The sequence below is a fragment of the Pelodiscus sinensis genome, chromosome 6, assembly GCF_052426305.1.
Source record: "Pelodiscus sinensis isolate ZL-2025 chromosome 6, ASM5242630v1, whole genome shotgun sequence".
In the NCBI taxonomy this organism is placed as follows: Eukaryota; Metazoa; Chordata; order Testudines; family Trionychidae; genus Pelodiscus; species Pelodiscus sinensis.
The window spans coordinates 51,111,940-51,139,201 of NC_143057.1; the positions used below are offsets into that span (position 1 = coordinate 51,111,940).

The 27,262-nt window shown below is 38.2% G+C and overlaps 1 protein-coding gene across 1 annotated transcript in view; it reads right to left on the reverse strand.

Moving 5' to 3' along the window:
- Nucleotides 1-27,262, reverse strand: part of ADAMTS19 (ADAM metallopeptidase with thrombospondin type 1 motif 19) — a 222,558-nt gene that overhangs the window by 24,892 nt on the left and 170,404 nt on the right. The window contains exons 16-20 of the mRNA XM_014577964.3: nucleotides 24,826-24,906; nucleotides 16,276-16,433; nucleotides 14,875-15,028; nucleotides 5,881-6,016; nucleotides 2,489-2,693 (exon numbers count right to left, since the gene is read on the reverse strand). Of these exons, the coding sequence (XP_014433450.3) occupies nucleotides 2,489-2,693; nucleotides 5,881-6,016; nucleotides 14,875-15,028; nucleotides 16,276-16,433; nucleotides 24,826-24,906 (734 nt within the window). The remainder of the gene's footprint in view (nucleotides 1-2,488; nucleotides 2,694-5,880; nucleotides 6,017-14,874; nucleotides 15,029-16,275; nucleotides 16,434-24,825; nucleotides 24,907-27,262) is intronic.

The following is a 27,262-nucleotide window of genomic DNA, read 5'->3' on the forward strand; positions in this document are numbered from 1 at the left end:
ACTGCTGCTATTTCACATAAGAAATAAATACCCTTTATCTCTGGAATATAATTGTTTCCTTCCTTCCTCTATCCAACTGGTACCAAAAAAGGAATACCAGAAGACTGATATTTATATTTATATGAGCATTTATTTATATGAACATCTGATTCTTTCAAGGCAGAAGATGTTCAGAGTGTAGTGAATGACATGGGAGTGTCTATCTTGAATTATCAATTAATATTTTGGGATCACCAATGACCATATATTGGACTAACAAACTCAAAGAATTCCTAACTTTCAGTCACTAATTATTTTGGTGTTGGAACAGTTAAACTGTGAATCATCATCTTTTTTTTTTTTTTTTTGTAACAGAGAAAAATGTGCTTTTTCTTGCTTTTCTCTACTTCAAAATTGTTTTCCTGAAACTCAAAAATTCACTTTCAGGCAGACAGCAAGCCTAAAAATTCCATCCTGATAAGTGAGTTTTAGAAAATTATGATTAGTTGACTATAAAAAATTGTCAACGTTATAGTCACATTTTTAGGCAACCTTAACTCGAAGGGTATGTCTACAGTGCCACCCTAGTTCGAACTAAGGTGGCTAATGTAGTCATTTGAACTTGCAAATTAAGCCCAGGATTTAAATATCCCGGGCTTTATTTGTATGTTCCCAGGCGCCGCCATTTTTAAATGCCTCGTAGTTCGAACTCCCTGCCCGTGGCTACACGCGTCACGGAGTAGGTAGTTTGAATTAAAGCTCCTAATTCGAACTACTGTTATTCCTCATTCCACAAAGATTAATGGTAGGCTATATCCACACAGCAGTGTTATTTCGGAATAACGAACGTTATTCCAAAATAATATAGTCCGTGTCTACACAACATGCAGTTATTTTGACATAATGTTGATATAATGTTGAACTGGAGGACTTCTTACTTCAACTCCTGTAACCCTCATTTTACGAGGAGAAAGGGAAGTCAGCGGAAGAATTCTCTAACTCAGACTGCCTGCTATGCACCAAAAGCCGAAATAAGCTATTTTGACTTAAGCTACAAAATTCACATAGCTCAAGTTGCATAGCTCATTCGGCTTTAGCCCTGCTGGGTAGACACGCCCTTAGATATACATAAAACAAAACAAGTAGCTAAATAGGAAACAACATGAAATAAAACAGCTCCGCAGTAATTCTAAATACTTTTCACAAGTGTAAGACAATACTCCTTGTGTGGTGCTGGCAGCCGTGGGGAACTCACTGCAGCTGCCAGGAGCCATGGGGAACTCACTATGGCTCCTGATAGCTACAGGGAGCTCACCACATCTTCTGGGAGCTGACCGGAACACTGAGCTCCTGACAGTTGTGGTGAGTTACCCGCAGCTCCGGTCAGCCTCAGGGAACTCACTCCGGCGGAGAAGGAGCCATGGTGAGTTCCCTGTGGCTCCTGCCATCTTCCTAGTTTGGGAGGACAGGAGACAGGTGTGCAGAACCACGAAAAGTGATTCCATGAATCACAAGGGTCTCCTGTATATGCAGATTTAGTTTGGTTCAGTGGCTCTCAGCACCCCACTATAAAAAAATCTTCTAGCGTCCTTGCCACCCACGCACCAGATCACTAGCTCTCACACCTTCACCTCTTTTACCACCTCATTTGCCAGATCTCCTTCTTGTTCTTACATCTCTGAAAACAGGCATATCTGCCACCTCCTTGCAAACACAGGATGGCTACCACCTCACTTCCCCAGCCTCAGATTTCCCTCTTGTGGGCCTGTGGAGCTGTTCCAGAGGTGGAGGCTGAGGTTTACAACTAGGCCTGTGTCTATACTCAGGCTACATCTATACTGCAGGCTTTTTGCGCAAGAACAAGTGTTCTTGCGCAAAAACTTGCAGAGTGTCTACACTGCTCGCACGTTCTTGCGCAAGTAATTTACAGTACAGTGTTGGAAAACAGGGCTTCTTCCAGAAGAGTTAGTCCTCTCTCCACGAGGAATAAGCCCTCTTGAGCAAGAGCTGCTCCACAAGAAGGCAGTGTAGACAGGCAACATGAATTTCTTGCGCAAGAAAGCCCAATGGCTAAAATGGCCATCAGAGCTTTCTTGCACATGAGAGCGTCCACACTGCCATGGATGCTCTTGCACAAAAACACATATCTTGTGCAAAAGCACATGGCAGTGTGGACACGCTCTTGTGGAATACCTTTTGCACAAGAACTCTTGCGCAAAACAGTTCTTGAACAAGAAGCCTGCAGTATAGGTGTAGCCTCAGAGTCTGGAGCTACTATCAGTTTGCACCACAGGCCGAATGGAAACAACTTCTGAACACATGAAGCACTCAGCATTGCCCTACACTTTAAATGGAGGGGCTAAATCTTGGTGCGTAAAACACATTTTACCTGTAAAAGTTATAGATAACATTTTCTAGAGATTTTGTTGGAAACCATATAATAGGTATGGGAAGCTCTAAGTGTTAAGAAAGAAACAACAGTAAATAGCAACTAATGCATACACTGCACCTCAGACCATACTCCAGCTTCCCACACAGTCATACAGTCCTGGCCTTCACAGCGCTGGGCAGAAGCAGGTTTTGGCCCAAGGCAATCTCTTTCCCTAGCTCTTATCAAGGTTCCATTTCTGAGCTGCTGCGTACAAGCCACTTGTCTATTCTGGGTTCCTTTTCCACATGTCCTTGAACAAGGAGTCCATTCGGTCATCATCCATCTACAAAAAAACATAAGTAATGGAATAATAGATATCAAGGATGGAAAAGACTGATTAGGTCATCTTGTCCTTTTCCCTGTCAACAGGATTGTTCCCTAAAGTATATTTTGTGTGCTCTGTCTATTTTAAATAACTCTTGATATGACTATCACATTTAGATGGTGATAAATTCAACTCAACTCAGTGAACTTTTAAAAATGTATTCTTACATTTTGGTTAAAATTTTCTTTCCAATCCCACCAATTATATCTAATTATTCAGAGTCCTTTATATAACAAAAGCTTTTCCCCTCTCCTTCCCTTATCATTCTAATAAAAATATAATTGAATGTAATGGATGAAAAGCAGGAAGTTTACTTACCAGTAACTGTTGTTCTCTGAATATTTCCCCTTGCAGATCCACACTATAGAAACCATATTCCCTGCCACACAAACCATGGAACCCTTTGAAAACAGTGAACTGTTAGAGGTGTATGTGTGTGCACAATTGTGCCTCAGACTCACTATTTCGGTGCTGAGGGTATACAAGTCCCTTCCCTTATGTGTCCATCTCTAATGCCAGATACACAGTTTAAATTTCTGAACGGGAGCAAGAAAGGTTCAATGTGGATCTGAAGAGATAACATATTTGGAGAGCAATAGTTGCTAGTAAGTAACTTTTCCAGAATGTTCCAGTGCTCAGGATGATTTCTGTGCCTCCCTCAAAAGTCAAAGCTTGCCAGAGAGTTTTGCCCTTTGAAGCAAATTGCAGGTGGATCCCAGGTGTCTGAAACTGACAGTATTTAGAAAATCAAAGCTTAGAGAGGATATTCCAAAACAACAAGTAAGTCCTGTAGCACCTTCGAGACTAACAACAAATATATATATAGTAACTTGTGCTTTCATGGGCAAAACCCACTTCCTCAATAGACATTCCAGCTTTCTGTTATGCTAACTGTGAGCAAACATCACATTTAAAGATTTTAATTTGTTTTCCTTTATAATTAGTTCCAAAGGCTCGATGTCCCTATTACAAGCTTGTTTTGAGAGACATATAAATAGGCATTTTTAAAAATTTGGCAGGTGTCAATAAAAAATAACTAGTAATGCCAGGTAATGTTTAGAGAATTTCCTAAACACATGGGAATGAAATTCCACCATCAGTGAAAGAATGTTTGTTTTTTAATTTTTTAAATACAAAATGTTTGGCCACTTTGAATTCAGGTCTATGAGATTCTAGATTGTGCCAGATGGCACCACCTTCTAGATTGTGCCAGATGGCACCACCAGCTTCCCTAGGACTGGCAATGGCATTAGCTAAAGGTAGGATGGTGGGAAGAGTCCAAGTGGCTTAATGGCTAGTGCTATGTCTACACTACGGGGTTCTTCTGGGATACCAGAGGTATCCCAGAAAAGCCCCACTGCATCCAGGGAATGTGTCTGTTCTTCCGGGTTTGTTTGTTTGTTTGTTTGTTTGTTTGTTTGTTTGTTTGTTTGTTTGTTTGTTTGTGCGGAAGAGCAGATGTACTCTTTTGGAAGCCCTGTCTGCCTCCTCCCACGAGGAAGAAGGGCTCTTCTGAAAGAGGAGGTATTTCCAGAATTTGGCTCAGTGTAGACATGCCGAATTTGGGAAAAGCTTCTTCCAAAAAAACTATCAGAGCATGATTTGCGTACCTTTTTCCAATACATCACTGTAGTGTAGACATAGCCTAAGGCATCAACCTCTGGAGCCTGGGATTATGGGCTGGAGTCCTACCTGTGCCTTTGCTTTCCCCTTCCCACCCTGGGCAGCAATCTCTAGCTTCCCCAGGGTTGGAGACGGCATCACCTGAAGGTAGGGATGTGAGTCACCAGTGTCCCCATGACTGGAGCTGGTATCAGCTGAAGGTAGGTATTGTGGTTACAGCTTTATATTCTATTTAAATTTTGTGACACCTCTGCTGCTTGTAAAAACAGTACAACACGTACAAATAATTATAATTGATAGGATATCTGAAAATTAGCAGATTTCTCCCATTACTATCCCTCCGCCACTACTGGGCCATTTTTTAAAACACGTTTTAAACCTGAAATAAAAACAATCCCTCTATAAAGGTGAAATTCTCCAGCCTATGTCATGCAGGAGATGATCATACTGGTGCCTTCTGATGTTACATGTATATTTTTTTACTTCATTGTTCTAAGAAAACTGATGGGCTTTTTTTTTTTTTTTTTTTTTTTTACAATTTGTATGCAAGTTTCTTTAAAATATTTTACTAGTAACTTAATTTATTTTCCTCTGTCCTTTGTCTAATTTAAAAACACCATTCCCCTTATGTCCATATAATTTTGACCCTGGTCTTGCCAATTTGATACATACAAAATGCCGATTGATGTTAATAGGAATTTTGCCTCTGTAAGGACTATGCCACTCCTCAGTATTAATTACCCACAATCATGTAAGTCTGGTAACACCACTGATTGAATCTGATTATAAAATACCACCTGATACCTTTCCATCTGAATTTCCCTTCTCTGTTGAAACATAGCAACCACTCCTATCTGCACGCTTGCTGTAAGTCCAGAGTACTTAACAGTACTGCATCAAGAACTCAGAAAAAGAATGGTACTCTCTGAAGTTTAACAAAAGCAGTTTTTCAGACAGAATGCTTACTGTAGTCACTTGGTGTGGTGGCTGTAGAACTACACATTTCCCATAGAAAATCCCCACCATGCACAAGAAATGAGCCACCTATTACACTCAGAGTGGCCACCTACATCTGCTATGTGTCCAGCCAGCTCTGCTGACTGGTGAAAAGGTAAGGGCATGACTCTACCTCCTCCACAACAACTTAGCCAACTGGAGCATTTATAGACAGTAGAACCTGTGCTCAGAATGCAGGAGCTAAAGTTGTGGTCAACTGGGGTTCAAATTTAGGAAAAATGGCTAATTGTGCCTTTTCTACCTCTTACACACAGAGTATTAATCAACAGACATGGATCATGTTCATGCTTCAAGGGAATTAGGAAATCAATAAAAGAAAAATAGAAAAAAATGAAGTATTTACTTCCTAGTTTAACAAATGTTTAGCATGAGCTAGTAAGGACTATGATGCCAATTAAACAAAACTATTAAGCGCATGCTCAACTTTAACCATATGCTTAAATGCATTCCCAGATTTCCACCACTTAACATTAATTCAAATTTAGTTTAATTGAATCACTATCACCTTGTCTGGCACGGTTGTTCATTGCACTTTCGGACCTGTGGCTCAGGCTTTGTTAAATATTTGCATTTCTTATTGTCCACAATACTGATATTCTTATTCATAATCTTTGTGCAAGATACTGTTGTCTTTCTTTCTCCTAATAAAACATAAAGCAAACATACATGGAAAAATGGGAAATATCCAATTTTGTTAAAAAAAAGCTATGTCGAGTCACAGGTAACTCTGATAAAACTAACATCTTTATGTGTCATGTGGGTGAAAGAAGTGAAATAAAATATAGTAAGCTATTCTCAGTTAGTTTTCTATAAATATGTACATTATACAAGTTTTAGTTTCACATGTGAAAATGTACAGACCATTGACTAGAAAAGTAAATATTTTATGAAAAAAAACCCATAAACTGAATTCATCCCACGGCTTTGAAAAATGTAGCATGCCAGTTCTACATTTTAGAATGCCAATTATGGAAACCAACAATATCAGAAATAATTAAAGGTGGAGGAATCTGGTTGGCTATGAAGGAAGTAGTGATTAATTTCACAGAAAAAAATGTTAACTATAGAGACATTTGCATAAATCAAATGTATTTTATATGCACCTACACACCAATGCATTCTTTTCCACCCAGACATGTACCTGTACCTCTACCACAGCTACTGTATTCCACAATCTTATCTTTGAACCTATGTGAGGCCAATCTTCCCAACCACTTTACAGCCTTCCCTACACACTAAACAAGCACACCAGACATTCACAACTAATGGTATAGGGAGCAAGTAAATTTACTGATTTTAACGCAGGTGGGGACTGTTGCGATAGTCCAGCATGATCTCCTGCATAACATACACACAACAGAATTTCACCTACTGATTCCTGGAATGAGCCCAATAGCTTGCCATGAAAGAAGAACATATATTTTGCAAAGCTATCTAGACCTCAATTGAAGACACTAGATAATGGAGAATTTACTGCATCCCTTGTTAATCTTTTCCAATGGTGAGGTACAGCTAATTTGAAGCTGATTTAAATTAGCACTTTTATAATCTGGTAAAAGGGTTCCAGCAGGAGGAAGGCAGAGGTAAGGCTGTGGTGTATAGCAGTGACAAAGAATGTGCCTCTAGAAGCAGGAATAAAGGGTGTGCATAAATATTTTTGTTATACATAATTTGTGTGTAGCCACCTTAAGTGATTTACATTTTTCTGTGTGTCCATGTATGTGTATATACATGCATATACACTTGTGTGTACATAAATAAATCAAATTTGAATGTGATTATCTTAATTATTTTACAGTTTTTTAAAATGTATGTGTGTCCAAATATGTGGGTATGCACATGTACACACGCACAAAATATATATATATATATATATATATTTTGCAAAATAGATTGTTACACACACTACATATCTAAATATATATGCACAAGAATTTATTGAATGTTGCTTGGGTCCTTAATGCAAAGAAGTTTTGTTTTCCTTCATTTGAATCATTGCTCAGGGGTGGAGCTGGGATGAAGAGTTCAGTGTGTAGGCTGCCTTGAGGGAAGAGGATAACCTCAGACCTCCCCCACTACAGCAGTTGGGGCCAGGTGAGAAGTGCCTGCCTATGACCAGGAGAGGGGTGCATGTTCCCCAGCTGGGGTACAGAAAGACACACACACACACACACACACACACACACACACACACACACACACACACACACACACACACACACACACACACACACACACACACACACACACACACAGACAAACTCTCTGAAATATACAGTAGATAGCTGTCCCTTACTCCACCTCTGCCTCTGCTGACTCAATGGGGTTATAGCTCTCCTGGTCCCCATCTCTGGCCCCTTGTTGCCTCTCTGTGGGCAGTGTGCAGTACAACTGTCCCTCCTGCCAGACTCCTCCATTTCCATTTTATAAGAAACAACCAAATTCCAGGTATATCCCATTATTCTGGCACAACCAAGCCCTAACCGTGCTTTCATTTATGGTAAGAGGAAGCTGCATACCAAATTTGATGGTCCTAGCACTTACCGTTTAGGAGAATTTCTTGAACAAATGGCTCACAGATGGATGGATGGACAGACAGACAGAAAGACACACATTTCTAAAGTATACAGTAAGATAAAACCACACATGTTCTTTGATATTTGTTTTCTATTATACATTTTATACAGTATTTAAATAAATACGATAATAAACTGTTTATTTCTGTTAATTAAAATTTTGACAACAGCTTAAACTCAAATCTTTCCACATCACGTAGTGTGTAACATTTTAAATTATGTCATTTCTATATATGACAACAGACAATCAATAGCACAGTTGCAATGAATGTTTCTTTTGTCAAAAATAAATAATCAGGAGACTGTAATTTACATCATTTGCATTAAAATATCATAAAAAGAAGAATTTTAGGTTACCTAAACTAATTTAAATACTGTCACAAGCTTCTTCCAATTACAACATAAAAAGATGATAAACAGACATTATAATGAAACACTTTGCTAAATGTTTATCCGAGTTGTCATGTAGAATGAATGACAAGGATTAATGTTACATTTGAGCTTTTCTTCGAAAATGAGAAACATTAGAATTGGTACACTTATGAGAGTGCATGATAAATGGAAATACTGGAATAATAATAAAAGTACAGCAGGAAGTCATTACAAGTGTTAATATCTAAAATGAATCTGAGGAGTGGCACTAATTAGAAATGGAGATGCTGCTTATAGCAAGTACAGAATGCTTACAGAGGAGAATTTTCTTACCAAACCACAAACATACATATCCATGGAAACCGGTCTGTAGAGAATTAAGGATTGTTCACAAAGTCAAAGTAGTTGGGACAGTGAGTTCTTTAGACTAGTATGATGAATAAATGGTATGTTTCCAGATTCTACTATTTGAGTCAATATGAGAAGCACAGTAATTATCAAGATTAGGATTAGACAGATGTGACCATTTCAGGAAAGTAGTGGAAACTTGTAAGCATCAAATAAAGGAGTGGGTGGGCAGGGGATATTCATAACAGGAGTCTATGGATATATCAAGAAGATAAATATGAAGGTTGAAGATTAATTCCTTTTGCTGGTACATGGCGGCATAATTAGGAGTTACAAAATTAAATGTTTAAAAGGAAATTTGGATTGTATATTAAAATAACCATCTGACAATATTTCTGTTGGTGACAGAGAGAAGCTGTAAAGCCATATGGAACTCTTCTACAGATCTGGGGAAATTATCCCAGCATAACAGTAAAATGCAAGGTGGAAAAGATTGTTTAACATAATAAGTTAGCGCACATTATAAGAGATCACTGAAGGTAGAGTGGCCCAATAACATCTCTGCAGTCACAGGACAAAAAAGGGCATTAAAGCGTTACGAATTTTGTAATCTACTATATATTTGAAAGCGTTTGTCTGTCTGTTCATCCGTCTGTCTGTTCAAGAACTCCTTCTAAGCAGTCCACGAGGAGTAACAGTAGTTCGAACCAGGAAGCCTAGTTCGAACTACCTAGTTCATGCCGGGTGTAGCCGCGCGGCACGGGGTTCGAACCAGCTGGGATTTAAAAATGGCGGCGCCCGGCTTATGCAAATGAAGCCTGGGAAATTCAAATCCCGGGCTTCATTTGCAATTGCGGTATGCCTACATTACCCTCCTATTTCGAAATAGGAGGGTAGTGTAGACATACCCTCTGAGATAAGGGAAAACACTGGGTAAATCTACTAATTCATAAATCCAATGTCTCTGTTCAGTCCAATATTTTTAGTGTCTAGCACAGTTGTGAATTTAAGCTCCCAGGATCATCTTTTGAAAGTGCAGGTTTCCTTTGAGGATGAGAACTGATAAGTCAGATACAGAGTGAAAAGTGTGCAGAGAGCTATCCAAGTGAAATGAATTGTCAAGGAGATATACCATGTGGTATACATACTTTGGTAATGGATGCCTTAGTAGCTAAGGGTATGTCTACACTGCCACCCTAGTTCGAACTAGGGGGCTAATGTAGTCATTCGAAGTTGCAAATGAAGCCCGGGATTTAAATATCCCGGGCTTCATTTGCATCTCACCAGGCGCCGCCATTTTTAAATGTCCGCTAGTGCGGACTCCGTGCTGCGCGGCTACACGCGACATGGACTAGGTAGTTCGGACTAGGCTTCCTAGTCCGAACTACTGTTACTCCTCGTGAAACGGGGAAGCCTAGTCCGAACTACCTAGTCCATGTCGCGTGTAGCCGCGCAGCACGGAGTCCGCACTAGCAGACATTTAAAAATGGCGGTGCCCGGCTTTATGCAAATGAAGCCCGGGAAATTCAAATCCCAGGCTTCATTTGCAACTCTGGTTGCCTACATTACCACCCTAGTTCGAACTAGGGTGGTAGTGTAGACATTCCCGTATAGAGTCACAGTCAATGTAGTGTGGATACCACCTGTTACTGACTTTCAGGAGCCATCCTGGAATGTGCAACATTGACACTACAATTGATACAGGTGTTCTTTGTGAGGATGTGCACCATGGACGCAAGGAGGCAAGTATGCAGACATACAAGTGATTTAACAGCTGTGGTGGATGTATGCTGATGTAAAATAGATTAACATAATTTTGTAGTGTAGTTATGGCCTTACGGTATAATTTTTAAAAGTGCTCAAGGCAGAAGTGTCTTACATTTTTAGGAGACTAAGTCTACTAAAAGTCAATGGAACTTAGGCTCCTTCGGTTTAAATTCACAAGAGAATTTAGGTGCCTAAACCCAAAACTTAGGCACCTAATTCTGGATTTAAAAACCAACGTCCCAATTTTAGGCTCCACTATGATTATCACAACTGCATCTGAACCCTATAGGCACATGTGACAGGGAGTCACTGCCCCGCACTCGGGACCCCCCAGCCTCTGGGCTGCTCGCGACATGGGCAGCCGAATACCAGCGCTGTGCCAACTGCTTGCTCGCTGCCGAGCAGGCTCACTGCAGCCAAACGCCTTCTGGCACAACAGCAAGAGAGAGGGAGGAGGAGGTACCTAGACGGTGTGTGCTGATGTCAGGGACAGACACACGCCAGGAGATGGGGGTAGGGACACATCGCAGAAGGACTGACATCAGAGGAGGCAACAAGGGGTGGCGGGAGATTTAAAGCAGGGAGGACAAGCACCAGGAGGGGAGAGGTAAGAGGAACCAAGAGGGAGAAAGGAGCTGGACTACTGAACTGGGAGGAGGGAAGGGACGAGAGCTGTGGAGAGTCTAGACAGGGAGAGGGGAAAGAAACCCTGCCCAACTCCCCCCCGCAGCAGTAATTACGCTCCGGTGTTGGGGAAACCAGAGACGCCACACCGGTGAACCCACAGGGTGGGGAAAGGAAGCAGCCCAGGGTAGGGCAACGGATAGAAGCCTGAGGGCTGACGTGTTGCGGTGAGAAGCCCCGTCATCCAGACAGGACTACAACTAGGTCCCTGTCCTTAGGGCCCTAGGCTGGGGCCCATGAGTGAGGGCGAGCCAGGGCCCCCATTTCCCCACTGTAACCAGAGAAAATAACTGGATGGCCGGTCTCTGAACTGTTGTTTCCGGCAGCGGAGAGAGAACTGAGTGCTGCTAACTGAGCCAAAGACTGGTAAAAAGACTCAAGGGACACTGGTCTGGGGTGAGGTGGAGGGACGTGAGTGGCTAGACAAAAAGGGGATTAATAAATTGGCCAGGACCCACCTGGCCACAGCACACAAACTCATTCTGTGCCTAAGTTTCTGAAGTAAAAAGTTTCCTTGGAGCTTGTGTTCTGTTTAACCTCCAGCATGATATACAAAGCAGGGAAGATAGGCATTTTCCCATCTAACTTGCATGCAAAACCCAATAAGGTAGGTGTACTTTCCAGCATGGTACTATTGTTCAACTTCTGAGGAGTGAGCAATTTTTACAGATTTTCAATTTTCTTCCATATTTGTAATTGGTTTTAACTCACATTTTTATGACCATTGGAAATGTACATCTCTCAGTTTATTAACATTGTGTCAGAGTTTTCCTATCTGCTGATACAACTTTTTGTTTCATGCTTTGACATTTGCAGGACTGATGCCAACTCTTGCCTAAGCTGCAGGCATTAGTTAAGACTCATAAACTCATAGCTGACCAGAACAAGCTACCTATATCTTAGTTTTACTCAAACAGATATTAGTCTTATAAGACTCTATAAAATGCTAGTATTAATCTCACCTATATATCTCTCACAATATAAGGTCATAAATAAGTGTTCACTTTGTAACTGTAAACCACCTCAGGCAGGAGAGAAACATTACAAAGTGTGAAATACTAGTTAGCGGCAGGAGGTGTTATCTCCTGCTCAACAAAACAAGGTCCATAAAAACCACACAAATCATTGTGGAACATCAGAGATGTCCTCCCCTTCTGCCCCCATCCCTTGTTTTCTCCCAAAGACCCATGAATAGGAAACATTGATGTAAACTTGTCCCATCATCTTGAACTCAAAGGAATAAAAATCCCTGACAAGAAGAAACTGCATATTTTATTGCTGTTTGGAATCTGTAGGGAAAAAGACTCTAAACTGAAGCCAGAGATCCCCAGGATTTGCCTGAAAGACACTTTGAATAGACATCTCAACATTTCTGTCACTCTTAGGATTTAGATCAAGGGAGGGGAACCTAATGCCTGGCTTGCCAGGATCTTGCCCTCACGGCTTGGTGCTCCTTCCCAGCACTGGGGAGCCTACACACTGGCACTCCAGCCCCCTTCTCCCCACCCTTGCTGCCCTCTGCAGAGCTGGAGTTCACAAAATCTACTAGCCTGGGCCTCCAAGAAAAATGTGGGGAGTATCTTTCGCCTTCTCAGCTGGGGGCCTCATTAGTGAGGGTTTGGGTTTTTTCCCCCTCATTTGTGTGTGGTCCCCAATTGATTTTTCTGTGGGTCAGTGGCTCCCAACCCAAAAAAGTTTCCCCACCCCAGTTTAGATGGTAACGCATTTGTGTGTGTGTATGTTTATTTGCTTTAATGTGTAAATAACTCTTATTCCTTTTTCTTAGTTAATAAACCTTTCAGTAGTTTATTACAGGATTGGCTACAGGCATTGTCTTTGATATAGGATCTAGGGTACCAAATGATCTTGGGTAAGCGACTGGTAGGGTGACCAGACATCCTAATTTTATAGGGACAATCCTGATAGTCACAGCTTTGTTTTATATAGACACCTATTCTCCCCCACCTTCCATACTAATTTTTCATACTTACTATCTGGTCACCTTAGTGATTGGTCTCTTGGGACTGGAAGCAAACTGATGTGGTGTCATTTTTGGTGTACGTGATTAATACCACTAAGTCCAGTTTTTCTGAATGACAAGATAGACTGGAAAGTCGAAGAGAGTTGTCCATGACTCCATGGTAAAACAATTAAAGTGATCTAAGAGCAGGCCCGCCAACAGGGGGGAGCAAAGAAGCAATTGCCTTTGGGCCCAGCGATACAAAAGGGCTTGGAGCTCCCAGCCACTGGCGTCACTGCTGGGGCAGTAATGGTGGACACAGTCTAGGGCCAGAGCACTGCGTGGCACACACTGGGCAGCACTATGGACTGGCTGGGGGAGGCACAACACTCTCTGTGTGGCACTGAGGACTGCCTAGCCCCAGCCCTGCCCCTTCTGAGGCCCCGTCCCTTCTGGGATTGTGGAGCAGAGTGCCTCCTCTTTACCCAGGGCCTGCTGAGGCTGTTAGCTCAGTTGTCTAAGAGTTCACATTTCTTACAGGCTTCATCATCATCAACAACAACCCTGGGCTCAATGCACATTGGTGTCTGATGCCTCCCTCACTATTTCCTTCCATCCTTCCCTATCCAGTGCGGAGGGGCTTAGTTTCTGCAGACTAGCTCCGCACCAATCTACTATATCACCTACCCATTCTCTGTGGGGTCTGCCTATCCTATTTGGACCATCCATTATGCCGAATACCAAAGTCTTAACTTTTCGCTCATTGTTCATTCTGCAGAGATGCCTGAGTAGCTGTAAATTCCATTGTAAACCTTCTGCAGTAGGTTCTCTTTCGGCTGTATCTTCCTATATAATTCCTTGTTGGTGACCTTCTGCATCCATCCTATTCTCAGGATCTCTCTATAACAACTCCTCTTGAATGCCAATATCCTTCTCTTCGATTCTATCATTATCACCCATGTTCCACATCCATACAACATGCTGCTAAATACACACATTTTCAAGATGCTCAGCTTCGTTCCTAAGCTAATCGCTTTACTTTTCCAGATCTTATCCATTGCCTTCAAACTCACTCTTGCTTTCACTATTCTAGTTGCTATATTCCTTCTTACAGTCTAGATCATATGTCATGTTGCTCCTCAAATACGTGAACTTCTCTTCATTCTCTATTTTGATCCCATCTACACTGATCTTCCTTGGAGAAATCTAACTATAGAACATACCACCAGTTTGCGTGGTCTGACCTATTGTTGACTGTCTGCCCTGAAGTACACACTAATGGCTGTGAGCCACTTTTGACTGTGTGGCACCAGTAATTTTAGATTGTTATCAAGACAAACTACTAATTATATAGATTGGATTGGAAATTTTGGGTGCAGATTTTTTTCAGAATTACTTAGGATGCTTTAAATATATTTTTTCTGATAAATTATGTTCACTGATTCTGAATATTTAGTAACCGAATAAAGCATACATGTGTGCCTTGTGCACATGATTACTTTTAAATAATTTTGTACTGAATTAATTTTGTTTAACCATATATCCTCTCCCCTCTGTCCTTTATGACTATTTAGTTAAGTGTAAACTTTTATAATAAAGATTATCATTATTGTTTTTAGAAAACTGAGAAGCAAGGAGATGAAAAATATTCATTTTCACCTTTCCATGAGTGCTCTACTCTCTCTGTATATATATACACAGTATTATTAAACTCTCTTAAAACTAACATTTAACTGAACAAATAGTAATCCAAGAATATACAATATATATTATAGCTGTAAAAATAATTTACCTCCTCCGCATACAGCATCGCAGTCCTCCCAACCTGAGTGTGTCCACATAAAAAGAGGTTCGGGGGCTTTTGAGCTCTGATTCTCAGGAAGAGGGTCCAGTGGAATAGTGTATTCATAATGCAGACCGTAATTCTGATCATGAAAAAGCAGCACCTGCAACATACGCAGAATGGAGATTCATTTCTGACAAACATTGCTGAAGTCAAATTATGAACCAAGGAGGCAACTGCTCATGTGCACTTTCTTTGCTGGTACAGATCTGCATTTGGTCTTAGAGGAACCCATCATAGTCTGCTTGAGTATAAATTTTATGCTGCTGTAATCTATAGAAAGGGAAGGACAGGGTATTTAAGCAGAATAAATAAAGGGATATGCACAACACTCAGTAGGATATGACCAAAAATTCAGGCTGACTTTCTCAGATTAGAATTTTCAGTAAGAAGGGGTCATTGGATAGTTTAGAAACTGATCATTTTAAAGCAAATGTACTGTTAACTCACTATTCAATGTATTGCCACTTAAAAACCATAACATTTTTTTCTCCAAATGTGTTTAATTTTTACTATAAGGATTTTCACTAACAGCGCTGCAACGGACGAAGACACAATACGGTCAATATGAAGTTATTACTACTTACAAACCATTAAAATTTGGCCTAAATCCTTTCTCAAAAAGGAAGATGTGTCTTAGTTAATCTAGAGATGTGTTCATGTTTATGATTCCAGGAAAACTTTAGTATGTTATCTGCAATAGTAATAAAGAAAGAATCTATAGCAGAAGTATAATGTAGCTTATTCTGGATCATTGAATGAAGGTGATTTTTAGAAATTTGCCTCACAAATTTGTATTTCATGGTCACAGACAAACATTTTGAAAACTTCTGTCCCACTAGAATGGTGAGTAGATGTGATCAAATAAGATCTGATTCTAGCTAACTGTGTGGTAAAAGATGAATTTACAACTTCAGGATTCTTATGAAAGATTACTAGATGATGTTACTTTAGAAGACAGTGAGGTTATAAGGTTTATATTTTATTTTTGGAGGGAGATAATTCCTCAGATTCTTTAATCTGGAGGATTTTAAAATGTTCATTATTGTCCCATAATCACCCTGAGAATCACAAAACTCTCTCTTCTAGTTCTATCACCATTACTATAAACGTCACATCTCTTTCATTTCAGTAGGTGATTGCCACAACCCACTGCTTCTCTAATGTGAAGTCTCCTTTAATGTTTGCCATACAAAATAATTCATCTCCATTATGGCTTCTAGCTATTCCAGATTAGGAGAAATGGCCATGCTATTTTGATTTCTAAAAAATTCCAGGAACATAAAATACCAACCTCACCACCATGATTTATTATATAAAACAGGAAAAACTTAATCTATATTATCATACCAAAAGATGTAAAGGTGATGTTGTGGGACCTTTGGCAGAGATTTTCTCCCAGAGACCTCTCCGAACATAATGGACAGTAGTCCCAGCAATATTGAATGTTCCTGAATGTTCTATCTTCCAGTCACTATTAATGGACTGTTTTCCAGCATCTCGAAGAGCTATGGAAATATTAGAAAAGGATATGAAAGAACTTTAAAGTAATAACACAGGGTTGGGGGCTTGTGGTATCTTCATATTGTGCTCTCAGTATAATTTTACAAGTTGGTGGAATCACCGGATCTAATTCACGAAGCTATTGGTCATTCACAACCTGCATAAATAAACTTCAACAACTGCACATTCTAGATTCATTTTCTGGCAAGAAAACATGACAAAAAACATGTGTCTACCATTACTTGGATTCTTCTAAAGTTAGGACAGCTTTATTGGCCTGATTACAAGGACTGAAGGCCTGTAGCACGATTCAGTAATTTGATGAAAACACAGGCTAGTATGGTCTATTCAAGTTCTTTGCCCCCAATAAGGTAATTTTCATGAACAGACAGGACCTAAGGAATAAGGGAGACAAATGGAATGCTTCAGTGCTTTCAAATCCTTTGCATTAACTAGTAGACTGTATTGTTTACTAACTGAAAATGTGGAAATACTGCAGTTGTCCCAGACAAGCTAAATTTATGCACTATATTTCTGAGGTTTTTTAAAATGACTCCTATAAACAGACATAATTTGATGTTTTAAGTTAGGAATAAAATTTTAGGGAGAGTTCTTTCCCCCTTTCAGCCTAATTATACCAAATGAGATACATTTCAAGGACCCAGGTTTAAATGATTTTGCATCATTTTTGATACATGAATTCAGTATTATTTTCCTCCAGCGAAGAGTCTGAAATTCATGAAAGAATCAGGCTCTTGAACAGTCATGTGAAGTAAAGTATACTCAAAGTATTCTTGTAGGTAAGAAGTTCTACACATTCCCCATTGAAATTGGATGTTTGGCTTCAGAATTATGTGAAAGAACCTCAACAAGCTTAGTTTGTACCCAGCATTTCTTTTAGAGTTGTACATTAATATGAATCATTCCTGATGATCAACTTTTCTCCTATTTATATTTATACTGTTATGTTATGTTTCTATGGGAAACAATGGCAATAGGACTATCGACTGGCAGGAATTCAATTGCATTATCCACCAATAATGTGTGCCACTACAGCATTGTACAGTAAATAGCAAAACTATAAAATCCACTAATGCTGTAAAATATTCCTGAACTAAAAATATCCAGTGATTTTTATAAGTTTCAAAAATTGGCCTTTTAGGTTTAACAATTCAACAATTTAAAGTTTATTAAGTTCCATTTAGTAGTTGACAGTAAGAGCCAAATCCTTTCCCCGGATCACAACCGAAGTAAGTGGGCTATAAACTGGGGAGGTCTGCAAGGTCTGAGAAAGTAAACTGGAATGGAATTCCTCTCCCTGATCAAAAACGGAGTTTCTATGCAGCCATATGACTGTAACAGGCTCTTCAGATTTAGTACCCAATCCACCCTAGAAGAGAGGGGGTTTGACTGCTGTTCTAAATAAATAAATAAATAATCAATCAATCTAGTAACATAAATGTAAATCCACCTGGCGTACCCCGTCCCTTCTCCAAAACATTCTATGTAAGGCACATGAGGTGGGCAGAGGGTACAAAACCCTGAATAGACTTCCCTTGAAAAAGAACCATGCTGCTTCTTTTTGCATTCTTGTCACATTTTGTGGGCCCATACTTGAGCTGCAGAATTTGACTGAAAGGAAGGAATTCCTGTGATTAAAGCTTAAGACTAAGCATCAGAAGATCTAGGTTCTATTCTAATGTAACAATGTAAGTATTATTTCTATTTAAACATACTTTACCAACCCCATTTTTCAATTTTTCATTATCCAACAACGGGACATACAAAGATGTTAAAAGTAATATATTCTGTACTCTGCTAATGGTAAATAATGAATGTCACAATTTAATTGATAAATATCTTTGTGTGAAGTAATTTATGATATTATATTACTTTTATAGAGAGATATTATAAGTTGAATGATCCAAAATTCCTATAATCTCACAAATAATTGACGGTGAACTTTGATGATATGTCTCTGTAGGAAATTCTCCTGTTAGCGGCTTCAACTTTATTTCAAATTTATTTCAAGCCACTGTTTTGAACATAAGGAAATCAAAGAAGAATGGTTATCAAGACCACACAACCTCTTTGTAATATTTTGATTAGGTATTTGGCAGAATGCACAGTGTCAAAAAGAGAATCTCTCTTTCCCAAATGAAGAATTGTAAAAACATATTAACCGTGCTCACAAAATCACATATTCTAATAATAAAATATTTATTAAAAAACTGTGCAGGGTAGTAGTTGTAAGTGCCTGAGAAATATTTCCAATAAGATGTGGAATTAAAGTATAATAAAGAGTAAATAATATAATATGGAAGTAATGATATTTAATAGGAATGGTGCAGAAAACAAAAACGACAGTTCATATTGATCATCCAGTTTTCCTAAAACTGGAGGGAATATGCTTCTGTTTTCCCCTTTTAAAATACAAATAAAGAATTTAGATATTTGTGATTCAATATTTATTAATGTCTGTTTTGGTATAAATGATGTGATTCCAAATATATATCCTGAATTGTGTGTGAGTATTATATACATTCATCTGTGTGAAGAACAAGCCTTGGGGAGGGCTTTTCTGTTTTTTTAAGCAATAACAACAAGAGCACTGGGCATTTCCTTAGGATTTCTGATGGATAGGAAGGAGATGATGGCATGTCAGGCAGTTAACTTCAACAAGTCATTAATCACCAGGAAACGACCTATGCCAAGGTCATAAAGGTTACTGTAAAATGAAACCGAGGATGACAGGTGTTGGAATTTTTGTGGCTGATATAACTTTAACTAACTTATATACAGGGGAGCTAACAGACTTGCTGGGTCCCTGGGCAAAGAGGGAGGGATACTCCTGAAAGGGTCGTGGGCCTCAGACAGAAGGGGTGGGGTCTCGGGTGGAAGAGGAGGGGTAGAGCCCGCCAGACCTCAGCACTACTTGCAGCATGCCACACAGTGCACTTCCTTGCCCCATGGCAGCTCTGAGAGTTGCTCCGAGTCCATCATGTAGCACTGTGGTGGTAATTCAAAGGGCCTGGTCTCTGGCCACTGCTGCCTCTTTTGAATCACCAGGCCCCAGGATAACTTCCCTCCTTCTCCCCTTCCCGCCATGCACTGGCAGGCCTGCTTATATAAAACAGTCTACGTGTATTCTCTCTCAACAGTTTCTGCAGATAATAAGGTTAAAGAATTAAGCAACTCCTCTTAATTTCAGTAAATTCCACTCATAGCCTAAATTACTTCAGCCCAAAAATTGGCCTACACATCAATTCAAGAGACCATCACTATTCAGCAAAGCATATGCTTACATCTAATTGAATCAGTAGGACTAAAGCATGTGATTAAGTTAAATATATACTCAAATGCGTTGTGTTCATTTTTTTTAATTGTATCCTTTGGTATATATGGCTGTGACTATTTTCTTCCACTATTTGATCTGAGGAAGTGGGTCTGGCCCACGAAAGCTCATCATCTAATAAACCATCTTGTTAGTCTTTAAAGTGCTACATTGTCCTGCATTTTGCTTCAGCTACACCAGACTAACACGGCTACATTTCTATCACTAATCAAACTAAGTGATTAGACAACAAAATGGCAAATGAAATTTAATGTTGATAAATGTAAAATAATGCACATTGGAAAAAATAATTCCAACTATACATACAATATGATGGGGACTAATTTGGGTACAACTACTCAAGAGAGAGATCTTGGAGTCATTGTGGATAATTCTCTGAAAACATCCACTCAGTGTGCAGCAGCAGTCAAAAAAGCAAATAAAATGTTAGGAATCATTTAAAAAGGGATAAAGAATTAGACAGAGAATATCTTATTGCCTCTATATAAAACCACAGTATGACCACATCTTGAATACTGCACACAGATGTGGTCACCTCATCTCAAAAAAAGATAGACTGGCATTGTAAAAGGTTCAGAAAAGGGTAACAAAAATGATTAGGGGTTTGGAATGGGTCCCATATGAAGAGAGATTAAAAAGTCTTGGTTTCAACTATAGTTTCAACTAACTTGCCAGGTACTGACGTTAGATTTACCAGTGCGTAATTGCCAGGATCACCTCTAGAGCCCTTTTTAAATATTGGCGTCACATTAGCTATCTCCCAGTCTTTAGAATTTAGAAAAAAAGGAGACTAAGGGGCGGTATAATAGAGGTCTGTAAAATCATGACAGGTGTGGAAAAAGTGAATAAGGAAAAGTTATTTACTTATTCCCACAATGTAAGAACTAGGGGTCACCAAATGAAATTAATAGGTAGCAGGTTTAAAACAAACAAAAGGAGTTTTTCTTCACTTAGGGCACAGTCAACCTCTGGAACTCCTTGCCAGAGGATGTGGTGAAGGCTAGGACTTTAACAGGGTTCAAAAAAGAGCTAGATAGATTTGTGGAGGTTAGGTCCATCAATGGCTGTTAGCCAGGATGGGTAGGAATGGTGTCTCTAGCCTCTGTTTGTGTGGAAATGGGTGGCAGGGGAGGGATCACATGAGGATTACCTGTTGCGTTCCCTCCCTCCCTCTGGGGCATCTGGTATTGGCCACTGTCAGCAGGTAGGATACTGTGCTTGCTAGACCATTGGTCTGACCCAGTATGGCTGTTCTTATGTTCTTATATTAAAGAACATATTATTATTTTGTACTGACATAAAATTAACTCCAATGTTTACCATATTATATGAACCTTTAAGCATGGAGAAGTGGGAGGGATTTAAACAATTAAGCAAAACTGTACACATTCTTGTTGATAAAGACCAGATCCTTTACTGATGTAAACTGACTTCAGGTGAGATACATTTAAACAAGTTAAGGATTTAGCCCATAAGATTTAAAAGCATTGTCAGAGATGATCCTTAAAACTGTGTGTGCTTTCACAGGCTACATACAAGGACCATATGACAGATTTTTTTTCCCCCAGGAAGCATATTCCATAATCGAAACCACGTGTAGCACAATTATGTCTTATACGCCTCAAAATGTAACTAGTAATTAGAAATGTGTGTAGCAATAAATTCTCAGGACTCCAAAAGGTTAACGTCTTTGAAAGACGTTGACTCTGTATCTGAGAAGTCACAAGTAATCCACTTCTGTGCTACAAAATAAAATAACCATATATTTTTCCTTCTAACATCTGTTTAGCAGGATATCAGAAGGTAAGAAGATTATAGTCAGACTATAAAAAAAAACAATTCTTCAGTTATATTCCATTATCCATTCTTATTACATTATTACAGCAATGTCGTTATATAACAATATCACAGAAATGAAATTTTTACTGTAAAAGTCTAATATACTCTTTATGAAAACATGCTGTAAACAGCCTTTTTACCTCCAATTAATGAGTTTTTTAAACAAAAGATAAGTGTAATACCAGTCAGTTAAATTTGAAAATTGAGGAAAGGACTAAGTACAGCATTTGTGCACAACAATTCAGCCAATACATGAAACACTGAACTTCTAACTTGTTCTTGTGGTATAGATTGTAAAGAAGAGAAAATTAATCAAATCTTATGGAAACAGTTTAACATGATGAGAAATAATACATATGTAAACCTACTCAGATAGAAATCTCAAATTCCTTCTTGAATACTGCATTTTAGTTTTAAATTAGTTGGATTTCAGTTTTGCAGGAAATGTTATATTTAGGGCTGACAAGCTAGCATATGGATCTTTAGCAGGTAACAAAGATTCTGTAACTTTTCTAAGTCTGTGTAGAACCTAGTTTTATCTTGACCTGTGGCTTGGAAGTGGATGTGTTTGCAGCTAGAGTGCATGCCTGTCTACAGTATCTATGAACTCAAAATTAGAGGCTATTTTCTGAAAAATTGGACCTGAATATGTAAAGTTGACACACTTTGTTGTTAGGGCCAGAAATTAAGAGACTAAAGCATTCAACATTGTAAAAATAGCACAAAGAAACTTATAAAACTAAAAAACAGAAACACAAGAGAATAGTTAATTTTTATTGGATTTGTGATAGGGAATGCAGAGTACAGACAAGGAGACAACAATGTGCATTAAAACTGCCATTTTTTAGTCATCAAGTTTTCTGCAAAATGATCTTTTTGAGCTGAATGTTTTCATGCTTGGTCTCAATCTTTGGAATTCTATTTCATTCTGTCAAGCTCTTAAACTGCTCTCATCACAGTTGAAAACAAGGAACTTAAGGAAAGTTAAAAGGAAATTCCTCAATTGAGAAAGAACATGATTTTCACTTGAACAATATTGTTCAAAACTTTTTCCTGCTCCTCAGTAATTAAAAATAGGTGAAATGCTTTTCACATAAAACATTAGCTGGACCTCAATGAGGCTGAGTTGTTTTGTTACATTCTTAAAAAAAAGCAGAAGTAACATGTCAAATGATTAAGAACTAGCAACAAACCATGATAAGGAATTCAGTTCCAAAGACTTGTATCATGTCTAAGGAGCCCCTTCTGATACTTTGTGACATTATGTAGTAACATGTAAAAGTTATATACTTCCTGTTGAACTTAACTAAAGTATTGGTTAGAGGCGCTGGAGTACTTCTTGCAAAAGAGTTTGATTCCTCTAAGTCAAGTGGAAGCATAGAGTTCACTTTCAAGCCCCAATTATTCTGTTTTGGACCAGGGTATCTCAGGAGGGTATGGCCCAGATTTTTACAGCTATTTAGGTGATTCTAGACTCAGTGAGCATATGGGCTGCTCGATACTAAAAAGTTACATCAACCCAGCTACACAGCTCAGGGGTCGCCCTAAGCAATGTAGCCATGCCTATCTCGATCCTGGTGTAGACAGCACTATGTAAATGGGATGCTTCTGTCAATGAATCTACTCCCTTTCAGGGAGGTAAATATTCTATGGAGAGGAAAGAAGCCCTCCTATCATGGTAGCATTTTAAGTGCAGACATAGCCTAAATTCCATCTACTGTCAATAACATTTTTGCACCTAAATACCTACATCCTTTTTGAAAATGATATTTATGCTTCTGAGTCAGTTTGCATTGCATTGTCAATACCTTAATAAATATGGGCCTATGTCCCTATTCCCTATTTGTACATAGGGTGCGAACTTCCACTTCCCACAAGAAAATGTTGGCAGAGAAAACAGTTCCAGAGGGGATAGGTGGATACAATTGTACCGGAGTCCTGACCATTAAAGCTGAAAACTTCTGTGATTTTCACTTAGCTTTGGGCATAGGGGAAAGGTCAAAGAGCAAGGGAGCAAGGGGAATTTTTCTTTGGGTGTTGCAATCAATAGCAGGCTTTTGAGGTAGGGAAGCAGCAAGGAGTGTTGTAATTGCTTCTTGTCCCTGCTTGCTTAGCTGTAATAGTTTCTGGAGCTTCTGCTTAGCTGTTACTCCTCCAGCCTGAGCAACTTAAGAGGGTTAGTGCAGAATTTTGCCCAAGGAATTCAAAATGCAGAAAGACTAGAATGGAAAATATAACATTCTTACAATAATCATACCTCTTTGGTATTGCACAGGTGTTTCTTTTAATTGCTAATTAGAAATGAATAGATATATACTTTAATGTAAATATAGCAATAAAGGCTAGCTAAACAGTGTTGTAATTTTTTATCTTAAATCTGAACAGCATCCTTGTCCCTAATTATTAGTGTGTGCTATCATAAGCTTACACAAGATTAGATAAATTAGACGATGAAGCTGAATGGTTCATATAAAATACACACTGAGAAAGTAAATACACTCTAGTTGGAAAAGAAACATCCATTCCTGCACAGATATTACTAAATATCTAAGGTATTTTTGGTTTGCAACTTGCATTATTTAAAATAAATAAATAAATATTACTCTTTCATGGACAAAAACACGTGAAAATTTACCACTAAAACTGAAGTTATCAGTTTGAGATTCTGTTGTATGAGCAGACATAATTTCACACAAAAAAAGTCATCAGTGCATTTATACAATAATGAACCTTTAAGATACCTTAACAGAGCAGGAGCAGCTATAACGATAACTTAAAATCAAACCTTTGAACTCAGGAGCTGCTATTATTAAGATTTATTATTTTAATTTTGTTTTATTTTCCATGAAAATAGTGAGATTAATCATTTAAAACCTTTCCTTTTAAAAGGTTCATTATGCTGATACAAAGATCAAACCAGGGACTTTTCATTTTATTGCACTATTCATTCTTACTGGTTCTGTTTCTCGGTTTAAATTAAACACAAAACAGAACAGCAACAATTGTAATTTTTTCAGGAATCTATTAAAAAGCATACACACAATTGTCATTTCCCTGAGGCAAAGCTCCTTTAAAGTGTCTTTCCACAGAATTCGCTTTCTTTTCAAATCCTGTTTGCTTCATTTCTACCATACTAGTCATGCATACCAGCAATATGGTATTTTTTTGCTGTGGGTACAAACAGGAAATGAAATTAACTATACCTAAGTAGCTGTGAGCTGGTTTTTCTTCCACGACTTTGATTCTTCTTGCTCCTGCAGGTATCACCAAAGCTTCCACATAGCCTAAGCATGAGATCAAATGTCATGAGTCAAATACAAAACTATGAAACAGCAGATTTTGCATTTTTTGTTTTTAATCTATTCTATTTTTATTTTTAATCTAATATTACATTGCATTTCCAGTAAGCCCTGTCATAAACAGCCTTTACAAGATAAACTTTCACTCTGAAAGTGCAAAAATAAGGTAATGTAAAGGGTATGTTCCACAGTCATTGCAAATGACTGCCATGAGAGATGCCCATATACAGCCAAAATATCAAAGCTGCTGAGTTCTCATTGATTTCATTGGCCAGCAAGTTATTACTTTTGCATGAGCCTTATTTTAAAGTGAGTATTTTCCTACATTGTCTGGGAATTATGGATACTCTACATCTCATGGAATCAGGCTCATAAATAAGGAGAAAATATATTCCTTTGTGTGTTTAAATGGCACTCCCAAATGAATAAAAATACTTCAATGATAAATTGCACAATGCTTATTTTCTCTCCATGACATGAGATAAGGAGATGGGTCAGCTAGGTTTCTTGACAGTCCCATTAACAGTTCTGAAACATTGAAAACACAATGTGTACATACAATTATCTGTGTTTATGTGTACAATGATGTACAGCCAACTGAACATGACATAATAAAATAGCTATTCCTTCAAGAAGTTATGGGGGGCAGAAACCACACAGATGAAGATGGCTCAAGACAAACTGAGGGCTCTATCATTATGGGATCCTGAAGCCCATGATAGAATTCCAACGTTATATGGCATGTATAATTTTCATGTTCCACTTTTAAAAAAATAATAAAACATACATAGAATGTGCATTCAGGGTCTCTTTTCTTCCTTAACCACACTCAATAACCATACTTATTCCAACATAATTTGAGCTTTCAGTTGTACTTATCAATAACTTTGTAAACTTTTAAGCTATTTTTTCAGTTAATAAGAAATTTGGGTTTGTTAAAATGTTGCCAAATCAGCTGCTTTAATTTTATAAAATGGTTAAAAAGCAGTGTAGAAAACTAGTTATAAGTGCAAAGCTATATCCAATCAAAAATTGTATTTATGAACCCAGACTTTAAAAACTCCTAGACAAACTTCATAGAATGGATAGTAACATGTGACCTATAAATGTAGTTGCAACATGAAATTATATTACTGAGTAGTTGACATGAAACTAGTATTATATTTTTAAAAAATCCTTAAAACTTCATTAAAATTTCTCTGAACAATTTAAATTCCAGGTTCTGAAGTCAGAAACTATCTCCACCATATAGCCATGCTTAAAAGTTGATTAGTACCACTCCATTGCATTACCTATAATCCTGCAATATATCTGGATATTTATTTCTGTTATAAAAGGTATGTTGACAGATTTTGACTGATATGATCAGTCACCTTTTCTGTAGCTTTGTAGATTCAAACTTTGATCTATAACTGAAACTTAGCCTCTCTTTTTTTAGATGTTCCTAGTTTTCAGACTTCTTTGAGTTTCAGTTTCCCCAGAGCTACATTACCTTCAGCATCAGAAAGTGCTAAATTCAAACAGCTGAAGGCTGTGTCCAATTGTCTTTTCTAAAGTACTACTTAGTTTAGTCTGGACTGCACTGAAGTCCTTTGATTTTTTTTCAAACATATACTGTCTGGTTTTCATTATCCTATCTTGTGCTAAATGATCTATTCATTATCTTGAAATTTTGCAAATTTCTTTAGAAGGTTCAGAAATCATAACTAAACACATACATTTCACAGCTGAAATAATGGTTTATTAAATGGGTTCAGATAATAGATTATTCTAAATGTGTTTGCTTCAGATGCAGCAAAACAATCTTATGGCTTTAAGGCCCCAATTCTCCAAAAAACTTATGTGCATAAGGAATACCATTCACTTCAATCGGAAGAGTAACACGAGAGTAAAATCAGGGCTTTAGCTGCAAAAATACTTCAAAAATGTAATTCAGATTTATTATATTATTAATAATAATTTTATACTCATTCTATGACATTGTATAAGAAATTTTCTTTGAATATTTTTCCTTAATATTCTTTATTTCCTCTGGTTTAAAGACCTTGATGTGGATGATGTAATCTGTGTAAGCATTTATTCTCAAGAACAGTAAACAAATGCAGGTACTGTGTGTAAAAAATCTGAAGTAGTATTTACTAAATATTTGTTTCAATCTGTCAAAAACAGCTTCTTTTATGAAAGAGTGTGCTTGATACTGAGGGAATACATTATTTTATACAGCTGAAGCCAATACAAATCAGATAATTCTTGCTCTATTATAAATTAATAAATACATAACAGAGCATCATTTTACAAATTTCTTCATTAGAAAATGTTCATGTCAATTCTCTGCTCAGAT